Source organism: Ptychodera flava, chromosome 14, assembly GCF_041260155.1.
Source record: "Ptychodera flava strain L36383 chromosome 14, AS_Pfla_20210202, whole genome shotgun sequence".
NCBI lineage: Eukaryota > Metazoa > Hemichordata > Enteropneusta > Ptychoderidae > Ptychodera > Ptychodera flava.
The window spans coordinates 18,963,105-18,982,750 of NC_091941.1; the positions used below are offsets into that span (position 1 = coordinate 18,963,105).

The following is a 19,646-nucleotide window of genomic DNA, read 5'->3' on the forward strand; positions in this document are numbered from 1 at the left end:
AAATTGTTAATCATCATTAACACTATTGTAAATGCTGTAAAAAACATCGCATGAAAATGATTTCACTTTTCCAAAATTATGATGAGGCAGTATCTGAGCCTTTTAAGAATTTAAACAAAATACTTGTCAATTGCGTTCTTCAATTATACACCTAATCAAATCATCAGATAAAAATAACTACAGCCATCAGATGAAAAGGTGACAATGCTGCTCTCTGACAACAAGCAAATTGGTCCTCCTTAGAAAATTAACATGATCAGCCAGGGTACCGTTTCACATATCTTCATTTCACATATCTTCATTTATGTACAATATGTAGAAATATACCTTCAGTCAAAAAGTTTGCCTGAGAAAGTAAGCCCAAAACAAATAACTGTGTAGAGATCTTTAATGGCAACGGTTTAACACTTTAAGTCTAGTTCAAGAATTTTGTCACCGTTTAACAGTTTAAGTCTAGTTCATGAAATTTTGTCAAGCCAGGGAGGTTGGTGTTTTGGCAATCGTTTTTTTTTCTTTTTTGTTGTTTCATCACCTAAAATCTACCCAGAATCTCTGCTTATAAAAAATAAGGCATAATAGGTGTCTTCCTGAGAAAAGTCAATGCTGTTTAACTCAATACAAAATGATAGAATTCACTTGAAATTTACAGATGGGAATTGTCCTGGTTCTGTGGTTGCATGGGCAAATTGCTTTGCGTAGTGATGATGCTTGCCTGGTTACTTGGAACAGGTCCTTGAATTTGCAAAGTTGTATACGTAGGTTGCATGGCGACTGCTGCCTGAAGTGGTACTTGTACTGTTGGTGCTACCATCGGTGGCTGGACAACCTGCATCGGATAAAAGTTCTGCAGTGGGATGCCTGTTGGGTGCATGAACATGGGTTGCTGAGCATGAAAGACTGTTTGAGCTGGACTTGCTGCATACATTGCCCCTTGCATGACTTGACTTGTTTGACCTGTCGCTGGGATTGTTGTAGATGTTGTCGTCGTTTCAGTGGCAGATGCCTGCAACTTCTTCATTTGTTCTTGTAACTCTGACATCTGTCTCTGTTGCTCTTCAATCAATTTGTGTAATTGTTCTGGTTCCATTTTCATGTAATGCCCAACTTCTGCTGCATTTAGAGAGACTCCATCATCTACAGTTGGTGTAGTTGAGGTTGGTGGTGGTGGTAGGGTTTGTGGTGCGGTCTCTGATGGTGCATCATCAATGAAGACTGGTTTTGCATGCACAGTGACCATTTCATCTGGCTGATTAGTGTCTTTCATGTCAAACTGAGGTATCCATACATCAGAACTTTTCTCAACAATTGAAGATTCCACTTCCGTGACAGGGTCTTGTTTTCTCTTTACTCTCCGAACTCGTGTAGGGCTGCGCAACATCACTTTTACCTTTGAAATTCCTACAACAGTTGGTATCGGTGAACTGGAAGATTGCCTCTCTCCGTCTGACAGCACTTCATGGGATTTTGTGCTGCCACTGTCCACGCCAATAGGTGCAGCTGCAAAGGACAATGACACCATTGAATCATCCGTTGATTTGTCAAGGCCTTCATAACGTGGTTCAGCTTTCGGAGGCGATGACATTGCTACAACACTGCCAGATTTAGAAGCCCGCTTTTTACGAGAATGTTTCTTGTTTGATTTTCTGTCTGGTTTTGAGTCCTTTGGTAATACTTGTACATCTGCCTTTTCTTCAGGCCCTGAGGTTGTTCCAAGGTTCTTTTCAGCTGAAACCTGTGAAGTGCTTGGATCATCTGATGTCATGTCGCCATCTGTGTGCTCTGTGTTTGATTCACTGGTATCTTCATCCTTTTTAATACGAGTCAGGACCTTATTGGCAGATGCGATTAATTGCTCAAAATCTGAGTATACAGCAGATTCCTCTTTTCCGTCACTTGCTTGCTTTTTACTGGCATCACCATCACGGGTTAGGAGGTCATCGTACAGGGTATGTCTTCGATCACCATGTTTTGAAAGGTTGATACCGGCTAGGAGTGCTAACGTTCTTTGACGGACCTGGTGATATCTATCAGAGGGTGCAACCCTTTCATCACTTGACATGGGCCTGGCTTTCTGTCTTCTTTCTGCTGCACCAGGTCTCCTGGTGACTCTGGCTAAGGATGGAGTTTCTGATTTGGGCTCTTGATCTAACCTCTCATCTGCCTTTACACTGGTCCCATCAATGTCTTCACCTTTTGTGTCAGGTTTCACTTCAGCATGTGTGGCCTTCTGAGCATCATTTGCATCAGTTTTCTCAGTGACAGCAACTTGCAGTGCATCAGCTACTTTGATTTCAGCAGTAGGTACTTGTGTGATAATTTCCCCGGCAGGGATAATTTCATCTGTTTTATCTTCCACCATGGTATCTGCAAGATTATCTTCTGGTGTTGACTCTGGTTTTACAGACTGGCCATCTGCAAGACCATCTGACATTGTTGACTCTGGTAGCATTCCAGGCGCTCCAGTTTCAAGCTTATTTAAAGATGTTGGCTCAAGTGTCGAAGGTGCAGGAAGTTCACTATTATCAGATGAGATTGGCTCGGGTAATGCAGAAAGAGTTATCTGAAGATTATCTGGTGGTGCAGACTCTTGTGTTACTGTAGAAACAGCACTAAAAACAGGCTCTATAGATGTGCCAGTATTTTGTGACAGTGATATTTGCGCATCATCATTTGGTTTTGTTTCTTCTGTCGCTGATGCTTCCTTATAGGTCTCCAGGAGTTTTTCTAAATCCACATCAACTAAATCAGCGGACCATCTCTTTGGCTTTGGTGGTGGACTTCCATATGGTAGAGGCATATCTTGGACAACTTTACTAATATTAGAGATGTCAACTGCTGCCTCTGGTCCTTCTTGTACCTCTGCAATTGTCACATCTGTTGTTTCAGCCGTCTTACCCTCAAATACATCATCGCTCAGGTCAGAGTTGGGATGATTACCAGTTTCATTGGGTTTAGTAATTGTTTGGGCAAGATACTCATCAGGAATTGTGAATGGCTCAAAGTCAATACTGTCATTTGCTTCAGATAGTGCTGTTCTTGCATTAGGTGATGCCTCTTCATTTTTAAACGCTGGATTTTCAAGTTTATTTTGTGATGGTGGCATGGGTGCCCTTCGTTTTTTCTTGAGTGTTCCGTGTTGTTTTGCACTTTCCTGATTACTTTGCACAGGTGACGCCATGAGATCACTCTGACCTGACTGCAGAATAGACGGAGCTTCCTGTTGGATAGGTTCAATTTGAACTTGAACAACCTGTTTAATAGGTATGTCACCAGGAGTTTCATTCTTGTTTCCATGACTGAGAGGTGATGATTGTGTTGGTGGTGGTGGAGCCCTTCTCTTTTTTGTGCTTGGTCTTACGTTGGCTATGGTACCAGGACTTGCTGTAGTATAGAGAATTGGTTGTGCTTCAGTTTTTAAGGGTGTCACAGTTGGTTTTACACTTTCTTCATATGAGACGGGAACCACAGTTACATTGCTATTTCTGTCCATATTTTCAAGTGTCGGTTGTTCCTGAGGCTCAGCAAGAGTTTCTGATTGCTTCTTTGCCTTCTTCTCTTTCTTAAGCTTTTTGGACTTCTTCATAGAAGATTCACCCTTTTTGTCTCTTTGTACTTCTTCGTTGTCAGCCTCCCTCGATGGCTTCCATTTTAACATTCTCATAAGTGCACCACCTTTAAATTCTCTCTTCTTGCCAGATTTATCGTCACTTGTTGCTTTTTTCTGTGAAAGGTGTGGGGTGTCCTTGTTTTTGTCCTCATCTGCATCGCTTATGACATCACCAGCGTCAGCCAACTCCCCTTCAGTATATTTTGCAGTTTCAGCCTCAACAATAACTGTTTGTTCATTAGGCACTTCACTAGTCACACGTAATGCACTTTGATCTGCATTTCGGCTTGCTTCAGCATTATTATTTAGAGTGACATCATCACTGCGGTCATTCTGTTTTTCACTAGGTGTAGATTTTGACATGCTGAAAAGTTTAAAAGTTTTCTTCTCCTTCTTTGCTTTTGGCTGTTTGTTGTCTTCTATTGGAGTCAAAGTATAGCTGCCTTTATGGCGTCCAGGTCTTCTTGCATTATTGTTAGTGTTCTTATATTCGTTGTCCTCAGTTCCATTTTCATTAACATGATCATCAGCTTGAAAATTATCATCATCACCACCACCATCATCATCATCATCAATATTTTCCTCGGTAGTTTTATGTAGTACCAAAGTGATGTGCTCCTGTTCGGTATCTGATGGTCTAGGTTCAAGTGACATTGAAGGGCGTTTCTGTTCACAATCTTTTGATGATTCCAATTTCTCAAGAACTTCCTCATATTTATCATCTGCATCCACAACTGCCTCAACACTGATGGATTCTGTGATGTGAGGTTCAATAGCAATTTTCTCTTCAAGTTCACTGTAAAATGTTGATTGCAAGCTTTTGGTTTGACTCCTTACTTGAGCATCATTTTCATCTTGTTCCACTTTGTTGCTATTTTTGTCCACAATTTCTGTTGTTTTCTCTTCGTTCATAACAAGCGGTTCAGAATCCGAGGGTGCTAACAATTTCTCCTCACTACCATCATTATCTACAGGGTAAGTGGTATTCATTGCTTCGGTATATGTGACAAAAGTTGACTTAATGGAAATCTCTCCAGAAGTAATATCAACAGTGGTGGTTTCACCATCAGCAGCAGAAGAGCCTTGGCCATTTGCAGTAGAATCTCTTGTCACATCCTCTTTGTCAATTTTTTCATTTCTTTTTGCTTGAGGAATGGATGTTAATGGTAGTGTCATTGTTACGGTTTCTCCTGAGTGTACATTGATTTCTCTTGCAGCTGAGAAGATATCAACACTTTTTGGCAGGTTGCTGTTGTTGACACGAGTTGTGAAGGTAGTTGTCAATATTTCCTTGGGTATCACATCATGGCCTTCATCAGATACATCATTACCATTCGGGTTGGTTTGAATGCTTTCAACAACGTCATCCTGGAAATCAGCTGGGGGTGGTACCGGTGGCAGGTTCTGTATTTCACTATCAAAATTTGTAAGATCACCATTGATTTCTGCATTTCCATCAAGTGTCACCTGTTAGAAAGTCAAATATATGCTAATGATTATGTATGGTGCTTCTAACCTTAAAATGAAAGGAGACATTCCTGAGAAGAATTGTACATGTACTATCGGAACAAACCATGAAAGATATAATCAAAATAAGTGACTTGTAAAAGTTGGAAAGACGGAAACACTATTGGGAAGACTCAACAGTAGACATTGAAATGATTAGAGAAATACAATGTTCATGCACACTGCATCCTATAATTTCTAAGATGTGAAATATTTGTACCTGACATTGGCAGTCTTTTTGATAGAAAATCAATCATGCTATCATCACTACAAATGTGTTTAACCTAGCAATTATGTGCATATTGCAGAAAATCAATGAAAATGTGATTATATTGTCTCAGAAGTTGTAATTTGCTGACCCAGAGAGTTCGTCACCGGCATCCCTCAATGCAAACTGAGCTATGAAGTCCAGACATGTTTGACAGAAAAATTGAAAGCATGCCACAGTACAGGAAATTACTCACTGAAGCACATCCGCTCAAAATTGGCAATCATAGCGGGGTCAAATATTGACCCTCAACATTAAAGTAAAATGCTTACATATGTTATAAAAAAAGCAACATCACTTAAGAGTATTGTATTATCACAAAACATGATATCCTGTGTCATGGACCTTATCAAGAAAGAATTATATCTGATTGAGACTTTCACATCACATGTATCCTGAGATACTATCAAATTTAACAAATCTTAAAGCAAATGATGGGTGCCATCTCAAAGTGGACATGAAATATGTACAGTATGTTTCAAGATGTTATTTGCTCTTTACTATCAACCCTTCAAAAGTCAAAGGCAATTTTATTAATTGGATATGTACATTGAATTTAATTAGTGACTGACCTTTGGTTTTTCAAAGCTTTCTTTGAGAGTGCCTCCAGTTTGATCCACTAAATCTGGATACTCCTCTGTGGGTATTAGGGTATCTGATGTTGCTCCAAAGTTGTGGCCTTTAAGGAACTTTTTGAGGTAGTTACTGTTGACTCCTGGAGGGGGTGCTGTAGGAATAGGTGGTGGTGGTTCTTCGTCGTCGTCATCATCGTCATTATCATTGTCATTGTCATCATCATCATCTTCAACATTCACATTCAGAGCCAGTGTTATTTCATCTTTAGCATCATGTGTTTCTGATGTTGACAGTTCTGTAGGTACAATGTTTTCATTTTCAACATCAGCAACTACTGGAAGTGACATCTGTGACAATCCTGGTGATTTTGCTCTTGAGACCTGTTCAACTTCTGGGCCAATATTTCCTTCAGCTGTCTCAGATAGAATTGTACCAGTATCAGAATCTGGTAATGTAGTGATTACAGGAGCATTGGTTTTGATCTCAACTTTAATTTCTTGAAGAGTGTTTGAAGTTTCCATCGGTACTTTTGGAGATTCTGCATTTTCACTGTTCTCCGTTGCAAATGCAGCAGGGGAAACACCAACAGTGTATTCTTGCCCACCATCTGCCAGTAGTTGTGGTTGTAATTCCGCTTGAAGAGATTCTGTGGGAATATTTTCTTCTGGGCTGGATTCACTGACATTAACTGATTCTTCATTGGCATGATATTCTTTTGATTCTTCAGTTTCAGGTACTTTAGCAGGGTGAATGTCTTCAGTGTCAGGATATTCTACAGCCTCTGGAATTTCAACTTCTGCAGGTTCTATTTTGAAACTGGCACCAGTACGTAATATTATCTGGCCAAGCGCCTGTTTGTTATCTTCAGTTTCCTCTTCAACTGCACTGATGTCATGGTCCATTTCATTTCCTACTTCTTTTTCTTCATGGTGCCTTTCCAACGCAAGCTCTTCTAGCTTGCCTAATGGTTCTTTGTCATCATCAGCTTCATGTACCTCTGGCATTTCAAGTTCTGCTGACTCTACTTTGAAACAGGTATCAGCTCTTGCTGCCATTTGTTCAACAGCCTCTTTGTTATCTTCAGCATCCAATTCAACTGTACTGGTGTCTTGATCCATTGCAATTTCCTCTTCCTGTCTTTTATTTGCAGTTACATCAGCTGCAACTTCAAGATGTCCATCCAACAAAAGCTTGTCTGGTGGGCTTGATGGTTCCATGTCATTTTCTTTTTCTGTTATTTCACCTACAGGGACTCCAGCTGGCTGAATTTCTTCAGTGTCACGACATTCAAAAACCTGTGGCATTTCAACTTGTGCTTGCTCTACTTTGAAACAGGTATCAGCACGCACTGAAATTTGTCCAACAGCCTCTTTATCATCTTCAGCATCGACTTCAACTGCTCTGGTGTCTTGGTCCATTGTACCTTCCACTTCTTTTTCTTGATTTGCAGTAAAATAACCTGCAACTTCAGGTTTTCTGTCCAACAAATGCTCTTCTGGTGTGCTAGATGCTTCCATGTCATTGGCAGTTGCTGTTGATTCAGCTTCAAGGACTCCGGCTGGTTGAACTTCTTCAGTGTCAGGACATTCAAGAACCTCTGGCATTTTAACTTCTGCCTGCACTATGTTGAAACAGGTGTCAGCACTCACTGTGATTTGTTCAACAACCTCTTTGTTATCATCAGCATCCATTTCAACTGTATGAATGTCTTGATCTATCTCATTTTCTTCTTCCTTTTCTTCATCTGCGGTTAAATCTGCTGTAACTACAGGCTGTCCATCTGATGAAAGCTCTTCTATTGGGATAGATGGTTGTATGTCATTGTCAGCTTCCATTACTGGTTTGGAATGAATTTGCTCTTCTTCACTTGATTGTATTTTATCAGCTGACAATCCAGGGGATATGGTAACACTTACAGGTGGCACATCCCCTGGGAAAATGTGATCAGTGCCACCTGCTTCCGCTAAAAAATGCTGCTTATGTAATTTTTTTGCAGAGTCATCATCTGTCTCTCCTTCATCTGGTGGTGGAGGAGTTGGAGGCTTGTCTGGTTCAACATTGACAGGTATTTCAACTGCTATTGATGCTGCTTTTTCTCCCTTACCATCATCTGAAGTGTGAAGTTTGGCATCTAGTGATGGCATGTTGTCTTCGTTTTCAGCATCTATAGTGGGCATTTCGACATCCTGCTGTTCCTCAGTAGGCTTGTCCTCTTCCTGCACAGGTGCGCCTTGCAGTGTTGAGTCAGTTTCTGAAGTAACTTGTAGTTCTCCTGGTACTAAACCAGCATCTATACTGACTTCATATTGTGGAGAACTTTCAATATTGACGGATTGTGTTGGTACAATGCTAGCTTGGCTTATATTTTCTTCTACTGAAACAGAGAGTTTTTCTTTGTCATCTGCTTCAATCTTCTCCATTGATGTGCTGGCTGTCAGATCATCCATAGACAAGTCCTTGGACTTTCGCTTTGAAAAGAAACCTTTCAAACCCTTGCCTTCTCTCTTTTCTTCCTTTTTCCTTGTTTTCTTCTCTTTTGTCTCTGGACTTTGAATATCACTTGTGTCTAAAACAATAGATGTATCCAAATCCTCATCACCCTGTTCAGTATGATCGGTACTTGAGGAATCATTCCTCTTTCTTTTATGTTTCTCTTCTTTTGGTTTTTTCTTGAACAGTTTTGCTAATACACCTTTCTTTTCCTTTTTTACACTTGGTGTCTCAACTTCAATGGCAGTTTTGCCTTCATCAACATCCGGTAATTTGATTTCAGCTGCAGCAGGTTCATGTGACAGTTGTAGCTCCTGCTCCTCAGATTGAACTGTAGGAATTACTGGGTCCACAACATCATCAACCCGCAAACTTTCACTAGATTCTTCATCTCGAGGTAGTGACTTTTGCTTTTTATCTTCTGCTTTGCCTTTAAATAATTTCTTAAAGCCTTTTTGTTTCTTCTTTTTGTCTTTCTTCTCATCTTTTATCTTCACCTCAGGTATGTGTTCTTCAACATCTGACACTTTGGGAATATCAAATGCTGCTCCTGCAGTGATTCCACCTTCTACCTTTGTATCTAGGTCTTGTGGACTGTCTGTCTCTTTAAATTCTGCAGTCACATCAACAGCCTCCTTATCAACTGGTTTGGCCTGTGGCATAGTGACAACACTGACAGTTAAAGATCCATTGACATCAACATCTGGTGTCACTCCATCAGTGCGGTCATCTGAGACATCCTGGCCAGAAAGTGCAGTCATTACATTGTCATTTTCAATTATTTCTAATTGTTGTTCTCCTGTAGCAATATCTGTGACACTTGCTTCCATTGAGCTTTCACCTGTAGCAACAATGTATTCAAATCTAGGAATTTTATCTCCCTCAGTTCCATCAGTAGAGGGATCATCTTTTTCTGTTTCATATTCAAAAGTGTTCTTTTGTGTTATTTCAACAGGTGTTACTTGAACTGTGTCACTGACTTCTACTTTTGTTTCAGGTTCATGAGTTTCTATATTTGGTATGGCATTTTCATTTGATGCTATTGTAATGTCTTGAGGTTGATTCTCAACTGACATTTGAAAACTATTTTGAATGAGTGCTTTCATTTCTTTCATTGCTGAGTCAGTGTCTTCTGCATCAGATGTACTTTCACTGCTTTCTCCATGCTTTCCAATATCAGCCATCTCCTCTCCTGATGGTGTTCCAATACCTATTTGCACTTCCATCTTTCCTATACCTGTGACCTCGTCTGCTCTATTCAATACTGGAAGGTCAGCTGCAGTTGCAGTCTCTGCTTGCTTGACATCCATATCTAGGTCCATGCCTTGAACATTTTCTGGTAACTCTTCATCGTGTCTCAGACTTGTAGCTTGATGATCATCCGTCATAGTGTCATGAGGTTGAATTTGTACATCAGACTTTTCAACAGAAATATCTTTTGCCATCTGGGGAAGATCAGACTTAGCCATGGTGTCAAACTCTAATGAAGGAGAGCCTACTGCTATCTGCACTTCTGGCGATTTTGCATCATCATCATCAAGTGTCACTGAAGTAATGGTTGCAGCTTCAGCCAGATTTTCCAATTTGCCGTCTACAGGAACAGGTGTTTGTTTGATGGTAGGTGTATCATCTTCAAGAGATACTTCTGGTACAAGAGCATCAGCATCTACCTTTAGGTTTCCAAATGCGTTAATGTTAGTATTTTCATCCACTTGTAAGCCATCATCTATCTCTCCAGGTGTGACTTCTGTAGTTAGGTTAACATTTCCAGCTACTTGAAGATCCCCAGTGGTGCCATCTGTTACTGTTATATTGGGCAGTCCAGGACTTCCATCACTTACTGCCACATCATCTTTTGTATCATCTGATACATTTTTTGGCTCCTTGTCATGCTTGAAGAAAAAGCGAAACAGACCTGTACTGTGTCGTTTTTCATTATCTTTCTTTTGCTTTCCTTGCTTTTTTGTCTTCTCCTTTTGCTTCTTGTCATGCTCAGCTTTCTCCTCCATCAGATGTACCTGTGGCTGTTCCCGGCTTGTATCATCTCTTTCTTTCATATTTTCAATTGACTCTCCCTTTTTAAGGTCAATTCCAACTGCAAATGAGGATGCTCCCCCTACGAGTAGCTCTGCAGATTCTCCAGCCTTTTTACTCTCGGTGGGAAGTTTGCCTTCAGTGTCTACCTCTAAAGAATCTGTAATTTGTTGTACAGGTTCTTCAAGGCGAGATTCTTCATTTCCTTCAGTCACTGATTTGGTATTCCCAAAGGAGACTTTTGGTAGATTTTCTCCATCTTCCTTGTTGACTATCTCTTCATCTATCCCTACACTAACATTATGTGTTTTATCTTTGAGATCCTTGTCCTTGTCTTTTCCCCTGAACAACTTCATAAAGCTTCCCCTCTTCTCCTTTTTGTCTTTGATTTTAGACTTGTCATCTTGAAGGACTGCATGACCACCGACTTCAGCTGAAGGTAGTTCTACCTGTCGTGTGTCTTTGATTGAAGCTTTCTTATGGCCTTTCTTGTCTTTCTTTCCTTTCTTTTTCTTAGGTTTCTTGTCGTCATCCTTGTCATCTTTCTCACTCTCTTCAGGAAGTGCAATAGTAGTTTGTGTTGGAATTTGTACTTCGGCCTTTATGCCAAAGGTTGTGCCCTTCTCAGAACCAGGTTCTTCTCTGGAAGCCGTATCTTCATTTTCTTTCTCATTGTCAGCTGACAAATCAGTAGCTTTACCAACACCCGTAAGAGTCTCACGTTCATTAGTTTTCATTTCATCATCAGCATTGATATCTATTTGCCCATCTAGATTAATAGACTTTGTATTCTGATTATCAGAAGTGTCAGTGTTTACTGTGTGTGATTCTTCTTTTCCATCATCAGTAATTTGAGTTGAAAGGTCCAACGATACCGTCAAATCCATCTTAGTGTCATCTTTCTTCTGAGAGAGATCTCTTGTTTCATCAGTATCTTCATGAACTGGTTTTGACAGTGAAAAACTTCCAAACATATTCCCAATGTCGGTCCAAGATTCCTCACTATCACCGGAAATCAGTTTTTTATCTTCATCTTGATTTTTACTTTCCAAAGAAGGTGACTCTATGGTGTCTATCGTTGGAAAGTGTCCAATTATGGCAGTTGTAACATTTGCAGAATTGATTTCAGGTGTATCTGTGCTTTGTGTGTGCAATGGTATGTCTGAATGTGACTGTGTTAATGATACCGATTTTGCTGAGCTTTCTTTTACCTTACCAGCTGAGCTTTCTACGGTCACCATTTTTGGTTTTTCTTCCATTACTTGTCCTTCTGTTTCTGAAGAGAAAGAGGAGTTTACATCATCAAGAAACACATTCCCCACCCCAGATGTTTTCAGATTTACATGCTCAACTGTAGGTAATATAATTGTATCGGCCTTTTCAACTTGTTTTAAATTTGGATGTTCCAATGCATCAGAATTAATAGGCACTGATTCCAAAGATACATTCACATTAGTTTTGGTGATAGAAAGAGCACTTTCTGAATTATCATCAACCATCAAAGGATAGTTTTGTGTTTGTTCTTGTCCATCAAGTCCTTGACCTGGGATAGCAGATACCTGAAAAGAAATATTGTCAGTGCGTACTACCTGAGTCTCTGGGGCATCCTCTGATTTCAATTCAATACTACTGCCTTGCATGGCATTAATTTTATTCCAAATATCATCTGAATCGTCATTTTTCTTTATTTCTGGGAGCTCTATGGGCTCTGCGACTACATTACTGGGCACCATATCATTGCTTTCTGGTTGTGAAAGCTGGTCTTCCTCTAATGACAAGGAAATATCCAATTTGTCAGCATCTATTTCATGGTCTTCAGGTTCCATCAACTTGAAACCACCAAACGCTTTCATCAGTTTGTCATCAAACTCTTTGTTTGAGTCATCTGGACTGATAACCACCGAGGTTACAACTGTTTCTTCCATTTCTATTCCAGCATGATGTAATTTGACTTTGTCTTTTTCTGGAGGCTCATCTTCACTGCTGCTACTAGAACTGCTGCTGCTGCTGCTGCTGCTAGTACTTGATCGCCTTTCTGACTTCACTGATATCTTTGGATCATCAATATCTACAGCTGATTTTGGTAGATTGGTCAACCCTGAGTCAAGGTTTGCTATTGCTTCAAAATCTCCATCAGCAGAAACTTCAATTTCATTATCTTCTGATGGTTTAGATACACCAAATACACCATCTGCATCTCCAGTAGCAATGCCTTCGATATCAACGTTTGGCGTGTCGACTGAAATGCTTCCTGGTGTTTTTACAGCTAGACCGCCTTCAACACTGACAGATCCAGTCTTATCATCATCTTGGTCTTCTTGTTCAATATTTAATGTAACTTTTATGTCATGTTTGTCATCAGGCTCTACTTCAACTGTATGGTCCATCACAGGGATTGTTGCTGTGACGTCTGCACCATCTTTTGCCAAGTGTAACTCGTGATTCAGCTCTTTTGCATCAAGAATAGCTTGTGAATTACCATCTTGTGTGTCTGCTAACTCCAAAGCAATAGTAGTTGTTGGTAAGGACACCTCCTGGTTGTCTGGCGAAATCAAAACATCCACCACTTTGTCATCTTTCATGATGGAAACATTTTCATTGATATCCCCTGTAGTTAGCTTCTTATCTTTCTCCTCTTGGTTTTCTTCATCTGAACTACTGCTACTGTTACTACTGTTGCTTCTGCTGCCAACCATTTCAGTTAATTGATCATCATTTTCTGGCAAGGTTACATCATAACTGCCCTCCACATGAGCAGACAGATCACTGCTAGAAGCACTGCTGGCACTGCTACCACTTCTTGATCTTGAGTCCTGTTTCTGCAGCACCCCACCTAAACCCCCAATGGAATTCCCACTCCCAGGGTTGAAGTTATTTTCAGGTTCAATTACTGATGTTTCAGCTCTTGGCAACTTGCTTCCCACATTCACATCTAATTCTAGTGGTACTGCAGTGACAACTTTTACAGCATCTTTTTCTGTATCGTCGTCACCACCATGTTCACTATCTGAAGTGCTGCTGCTGCTACTGCTACTGCTGCTGCTGCTGCTGCTACTGCTACTAGACTTTCTCTTCAGGGCAATTTCTGGCATTTCAATGTCCGCATTGACATCAAGTTTGACATTATTATCTTCAATATCATTGCCTTCTTTAGTTTCAACAGCTGGTGTTTCTACACTTATCACCTGAGGTTTGTCTGACATATCAGTACCTTCTGTTGTGCTTAGGTTGATGGTTGGTGTTTCTGGTTTTGTCACTTTGATTCCGCCTAATGTATCAAGGTCAATATCTTTCTCTTCAGCAGCCTTGTCATCTTGTCCACTTTCTGAACTGCTACTGCTAGTGCTAGATTTTCTTTTCAGGGTAAAGCCAGGAATGTCAATGTCTACAGCACTATCCGGTTTCACAATATCTGCTGCACCTTCAATACCTTCTGTTTCTCTAAGCTCTATGGTTGGTGCTTCCGGTGTAGCCACTTTGAATACTTCTTGCATATGAGGTTCCACATTTTTCTCTTCAGCAGTCTTGTCATCATGATCACTCTCTGAGCTGCTACTGCTGGTACTAGATTTTCTTTTCAGGTCAATAGCTGGAATGCTGATATCCACAGCTCCATCTGGTTTCACAATATCTTCTACACCGTCACTAGCTTCTTTTACTTTGAACTCTATGGTTGGTGCTTCTGGCGTGGTCACTTTGAGTTGTTCTGGATTCTCATGGTCAATGGTTTTCTCTTCAGCAGTTTTGTCATCGTGTCCACTCTCTGAACTGCTACTGCTGGTGCTGGATCTCCTTTTCAGGTCTATGCCTGAAATGCCAATATCCACAGCTCCATCTGGTTTCACAATATCTTCTACACCGTCACTAGCTTCTTTTACTTTGAACTCTATGGTTGGTGCTTCTGGTGTGGTCACTCTGAGTCCTTCTGGATTCTCAATGTCAATGGTTTTCTCTTCAGCAGTTTTGTCATCGTGTCCACTCTCTGAACTGCTACTACTGGTACTGGATCTCCTTTTCAGACCTATGCCTGAAATGCCAATATCCACAGCTCCATCTGGTTTCACAATATCTTCCACACTGGCACTACCTTCTTTTTCTCTGAACTCTATTTTTGGTGCCTCCGGTGTGGTCACTTTGAAACCCTCAGGCTTATCAAAGTCAATGGTTTTCTCTTCAGCAGCCTTGTTATCGTGATCACTCTCTGAACTGCTACTACTGGTACTAGACTTTCTTTTAAGATTAATTCCAGGAATGCTGATATCTACAGCTCCATCTGGTTTCAAAATGTCTGTTTTACTGTTAGGATTTTCTTCTTTAAGCTTTATGGCTGGAGCCCCTGCTTCCAGTTTTAATTCTGGCACTGCTCTGATTACAGTGTCTGACTCTTGTTGCCCACTGTCACTTGGGTCCTTCGCTTGCTGTTTATCTTCTGAATCGTTACTGCTGCTTGTGCTCAATTTTCTTTGAAGACCAATCTCCATAGATGGCATTTCTGGAATATCAATTCCTGCCTCGAACAGTAAAGGTTTATCCGGTTCTGTAGCATCATCTTGTTTGGGTACAGTGACATGACTTTCTGGAGATTCCTCATTGTCAGAAGAACTGCTGCTCTTACTTGATCTCCGTTTAAAATGAATAGAGCTACTGAGTTCTGGTAGTTTTATTTTATCTCCATCAACATCTGCATGAATTTCAACTTCTTTGACAGATTCCTCACTACTAGAGCTGCTACTTGAACTACTGCTTCCCCTGCGTTTAGGCAAACTGACTGCAATTGGTTCTGTTTGATCATGTGTTGCCGTGTCTTCTACTTTGTTTTGAGCTTCTGACACGTCTACCCCAGGAGATAATGAGCCTGCTGGTGTATTGCTATCAACAGCAACCTGAAATCCAACGTCAGCATGGAGCTGTAGTTTGTTTTCAGTACTACTATCACCGCTGCCACTTGCAGAAGATTCAATGTCAATATCAAGCTTTTGAGAGTCAACTATTTCTGGTTCGTCTCCTTTACTTCTTAGTTTCTCTGTGATTGCTGATTCAATTTCACTGACAAAGTCCACATCATCATCAGCAGCTAATATAACATCATCGATGGGTGTTTCTATCACATCAAGTTTGTCCGAAAATGAGCAGATTGGATACTGTCATTGAGACTTTTACTCAGTGCATCCTTATCGACACTGGAAGAGGATGAGGAGGATGAAGATGATGATGAAGAACTTGAGGACCTTCTTCTGACTTTTGCATCAAATTTAAATGATTCTGTATCAGGTTTTTCATCTTTAGATTGAACTACATTATCCTGAGAAAAATCCGCATTTGTGCTTGCAGACAAGGTTATGACTGCAGGTGAACTCTCTACACCTGACGATGAGAGCACTTTTTGTAGTTCCAGACTAACTTCATGGTCACTCTCAATGTCTCCAGTATCATAGTCAAATATTGAATCTTCAGCGTTTATAGATAAATCATGTTGCGAAACATCTTGAGGTAGTTGCTTTCCTTCAACTTGTGGAAAGTTCACAATTTTGTCCTGAGTTGAAGTTGGAGAATCAGCTTCGCTCAACACAGTACCACTATCAATAGAGTCTTCTCTTCCATGTTTTCTTGGTAGGATGTCCTTTGGAAGAGAAGCACTGCGTTCAAATGTTGTCTCACTGGAGCCATCTTCTGATAGGAGGACATTCGGCAGTGAACTACATCTAATAGAGTCACTGAGGTCTGCATCTTGATTTGGCAAATCAGTGATGTCACCTGGCAGCATTGGTGTCTGTGGAGGATATGGTGATTGTGCAACAAACTCGACATCTGCAGCGGAAAGTCCCACTCTGCTTGGCCCTGACTTTTCCAATTCAAGTTGAACTTGATACCTTGCAGAATAGCTGAGAATGGTTAAGGCATCTTCATATGCTATGTCTTTGAAGAACACTCGCACACTCAGAATCTTGTCACCTGCAACAAATTAAAAGAACAGATAATCATTACATTGAATGAACTTTAAACAATGTAACATATAGCAAGTTAAGAATACACACACACACACACACACACACACACACACACACACATATATATATATATATATACATATATACATATATACATATATAGAACAATTTACAGTCAAGTGATAATCAAGAAATACAAGAACTATTCATGAACTTGTTCTGTCATGACTCAAAATTTAATATTACTCAATCATCAGACAAAGGTAATTCATGCAGTTGGCATTGAGATGGTAGGTAAATAATTGTAAATAGAGACAGGTATGTTGTTCTAATTTGGATATGCAAAGATTTTGCCTTGCAGAACAAGTCATCGCTGATGACACACTCCCCGCTCGCACTATTAATTGACATGCACATGCACACTACAATACAATGTCTGTGTGCCAAGTTTGAACGAAATCTGTTCAGGGATAGTTGAGTTATGGTTCAAAAACATGAAAAAATTGCAACAATTTGGCCGCCTGGTGGCCATTTTGGATTGTACCACGAAATAAGTTGGCGTGCATGTATATGCCATAGTACGTTATCTGTGTACCAATATTGAACGACATCAGTTCAGGGGTAGTTGAGTTATGGTTCAAAAACATGAAAAAAATCATAACAAAATGGCAGCTTGGCAGCCATATTGGATCATATTGCAAAATAAATTGACGTGCATATAATGCAATAGTTCTTTATCTGTGTACCAACATTAAAGAAATCGGTTCAGGGATAATTGATTTATGGTTCAAAATCATGAAAAATTCGCAACAAATTGGCCGCCCGGCGGCCATATTAGATTGTATCGCAAAATAAATTGACGTGCATATGTATGGCACAGTAGTTTATCCTTGAACAAAGTTTAAAGAAAATCGGCTCAGGAGTAACAGAGAAACAGCAGCTGACTGACGGACGGACGGGACCCAATCTATAAGTTCCCGCCGGACTGTGTCCGCAGGGACTAAAAACACAAAAACTCCATATTTTGAACCCTGAAAGAAACAGCAGATGATGGAAACACTGGCTGTCTAATTAATGATTGTGTAACAGTGTGAAACTTTGAGTCACAATGGAACAATTAAGGTCATGTTTATCACCCGATTCACTGAATTATAATATATATATATATATATATATATATATATATATATATATATATATATATATCAGCTAGTGTTTTGTGTTGGATAGATGGTTTATACTGAATCATACCTTTATCAACACCTCCTGATTTGTCAGCTGCTCCTCCTGAAGTCACATTATTGACAAATATTCCATCTTCTTGACTTCCAGCAATGTTCAGACCGAGGGAAGATTCCCTGCGGTTTTCATTGAGCAGCACGGTGACAATGTTTCCACTCTTGGTCCACTGCCCCGGATCCAAGTGACCATTTTGAACTGTGACCTGTGCCATGTGCTGTGACGTGTTCTCGTCGTCCTCCTTGAAAAAAATGAAAATGCACTGAGTATTCGTTGTTTTTTCCATATATTTTTACAACAAAATGTAAAGAACTGGACATAATTTGCAAAAGTTTACAAATTTCTTCAAAATCTTTAAAAGATTATGACATGGAAAGGATTTGTCTATCCCTTGAACGGCTGACGCTGAAAATGATCATCCTTTCCATGTTTACGGTTTCCTTTGACCTACACTAAAATAGGGACCTAGACTGATCGTTAAACAATTAAAAATAATAAATGAAATGACTGTATGATGTATTCATGCAAAGTTAAATTCTAAAAATTTAAAGAATAGTCAGATGGTACATGGAATGTAATCACAGATTACCTCCCTGAACAGGAGATGTTAGATTTAACAGTGGCAATGATAACGGTAGGAGTAGTTGTTTCTGTGGATGGTAGAGGTAATAATAATAATAATGCTGCAGCAGTAAGGGATATTACCACTGCTGCTGGTGATTGGCGTTGTAGTGGTGGTAAAGAATTCAGCAGTAAATTCTTGTCCTGCAAAGTTCATATTTTTTACGATCACATCAAGTCGGTAAAAATCAGAGAAGTGTAACATGTCCCATAATCGTATGATGCATTTTAATAAAAAGGAGAATATTTGATGGAGCATGAAAACAGAGATTCTACTGACATAACGTGCTATAACATATATCAAGTATGTGGAAATACATGTAGATTTGGCTCGATACCGCAGTTTACAAACTTGGCACATAAGGAGTTGACAGACCTGACAGTGAATGGGTTTAGTGTAATTACTCATGTACCATTTATAATGATGTCGTGATAGGAAAGTAAGGATATTAACTAGTAAATATTGGAATAATAAATATCTATGTTATGTCGTTAACGCTGATATCTGTGTATTCAAAAGACAGCTATTACAACTTGCAGTTGTGGCAATGACATGAAAGAGGATAAACACGAGGACAGTAAATTGGGGCAAGTTCGTAGGGCATATCAAAATTGAATCAGTATATATTCAAATGTATACATATTTAACAATAATTGTTTATCAATGCAATCGAAATTTGGTGCTGCAGCAATTATTGTAGACAAGTTCTAAAAAACATACCGCGAGCTATTAAGTTTTGAATGTTTATTTGCAAACCTATCCCACCTGCGTCTAAGCAGCCTTGCTACCAATAGCTGAGCTGTATTCTGCTCCTTAAAAAACTAAAAGGAATCAGAACGTGGCGGCCAAATCAAATACCAGACAACTGAAGCGGCTATTCTATTATTTTCTGGCCACAAAAAATAGTAGTATCAAAAATAAAGGTTTTGACAACAATGTCAGAAGCCAAAGAAAGAAATTTGTGTGAGCACATTATGAGAACGAAACATATAAAATTGGCCTGAAGCTTCAACATGCTAATTTCATCATCATTTGATCAATTTCAATAAAGGCACATCAAAGAAAATGCAAATAGGAATATGAAAGACATTGGATAAACAATTTGGGGAATAAGTTTTGAACACAAAACCTAAAATGCGCTTCAGCAAATTTGGCAATGTTTTGCACAAATCAGAATGTTGGCATACCCAGGAATCTATAAAGCCAAATTCGAGAGCTATTTGATGAGCAATTGAAGAAACGAAACACTTTCAATGAAAAGTGAGAAAACTGCCCTTAAACATACATGTATATGCAAATTTCATTATCATTTTTTAAAATCAATGAGTTCACCCGTAGAAGCCTACAAAAAACATC

The 19,646-nt window shown here is 39.7% G+C and overlaps 2 protein-coding genes across 2 annotated transcripts in view; both read right to left on the reverse strand.

The window, feature by feature from the left end:
• Window positions 1-461: 461 nt before the first annotated feature.
• LOC139149633 (titin homolog) lies at window positions 462-14,971 on the reverse strand. Its single transcript, XM_070721469.1, has 2 exons — window positions 5,954-14,971; window positions 462-5,074 (listed from the first exon to the last, which is right to left on the reverse strand). Exons 1-2 carry the CDS (start codon window positions 14,969-14,971, stop codon window positions 644-646), a joined length of 13,449 nt encoding a protein of 4,482 aa, XP_070577570.1. The 3' UTR covers window positions 462-643.
• Window positions 14,972-15,585: 614 nt separating this feature from the next.
• LOC139149634 (uncharacterized) overlaps window positions 15,586-19,646 on the reverse strand; it is a 35,835-nt gene continuing 31,774 nt past the window's right edge. Inside the window, exons 4-5 of the mRNA XM_070721470.1 lie at window positions 17,681-17,909; window positions 15,586-16,433 (exon numbers count right to left, since the gene is read on the reverse strand). Of these exons, the coding sequence (XP_070577571.1) occupies window positions 15,586-16,433; window positions 17,681-17,909 (1,077 nt within the window). The remainder of the gene's footprint in view (window positions 16,434-17,680; window positions 17,910-19,646) is intronic.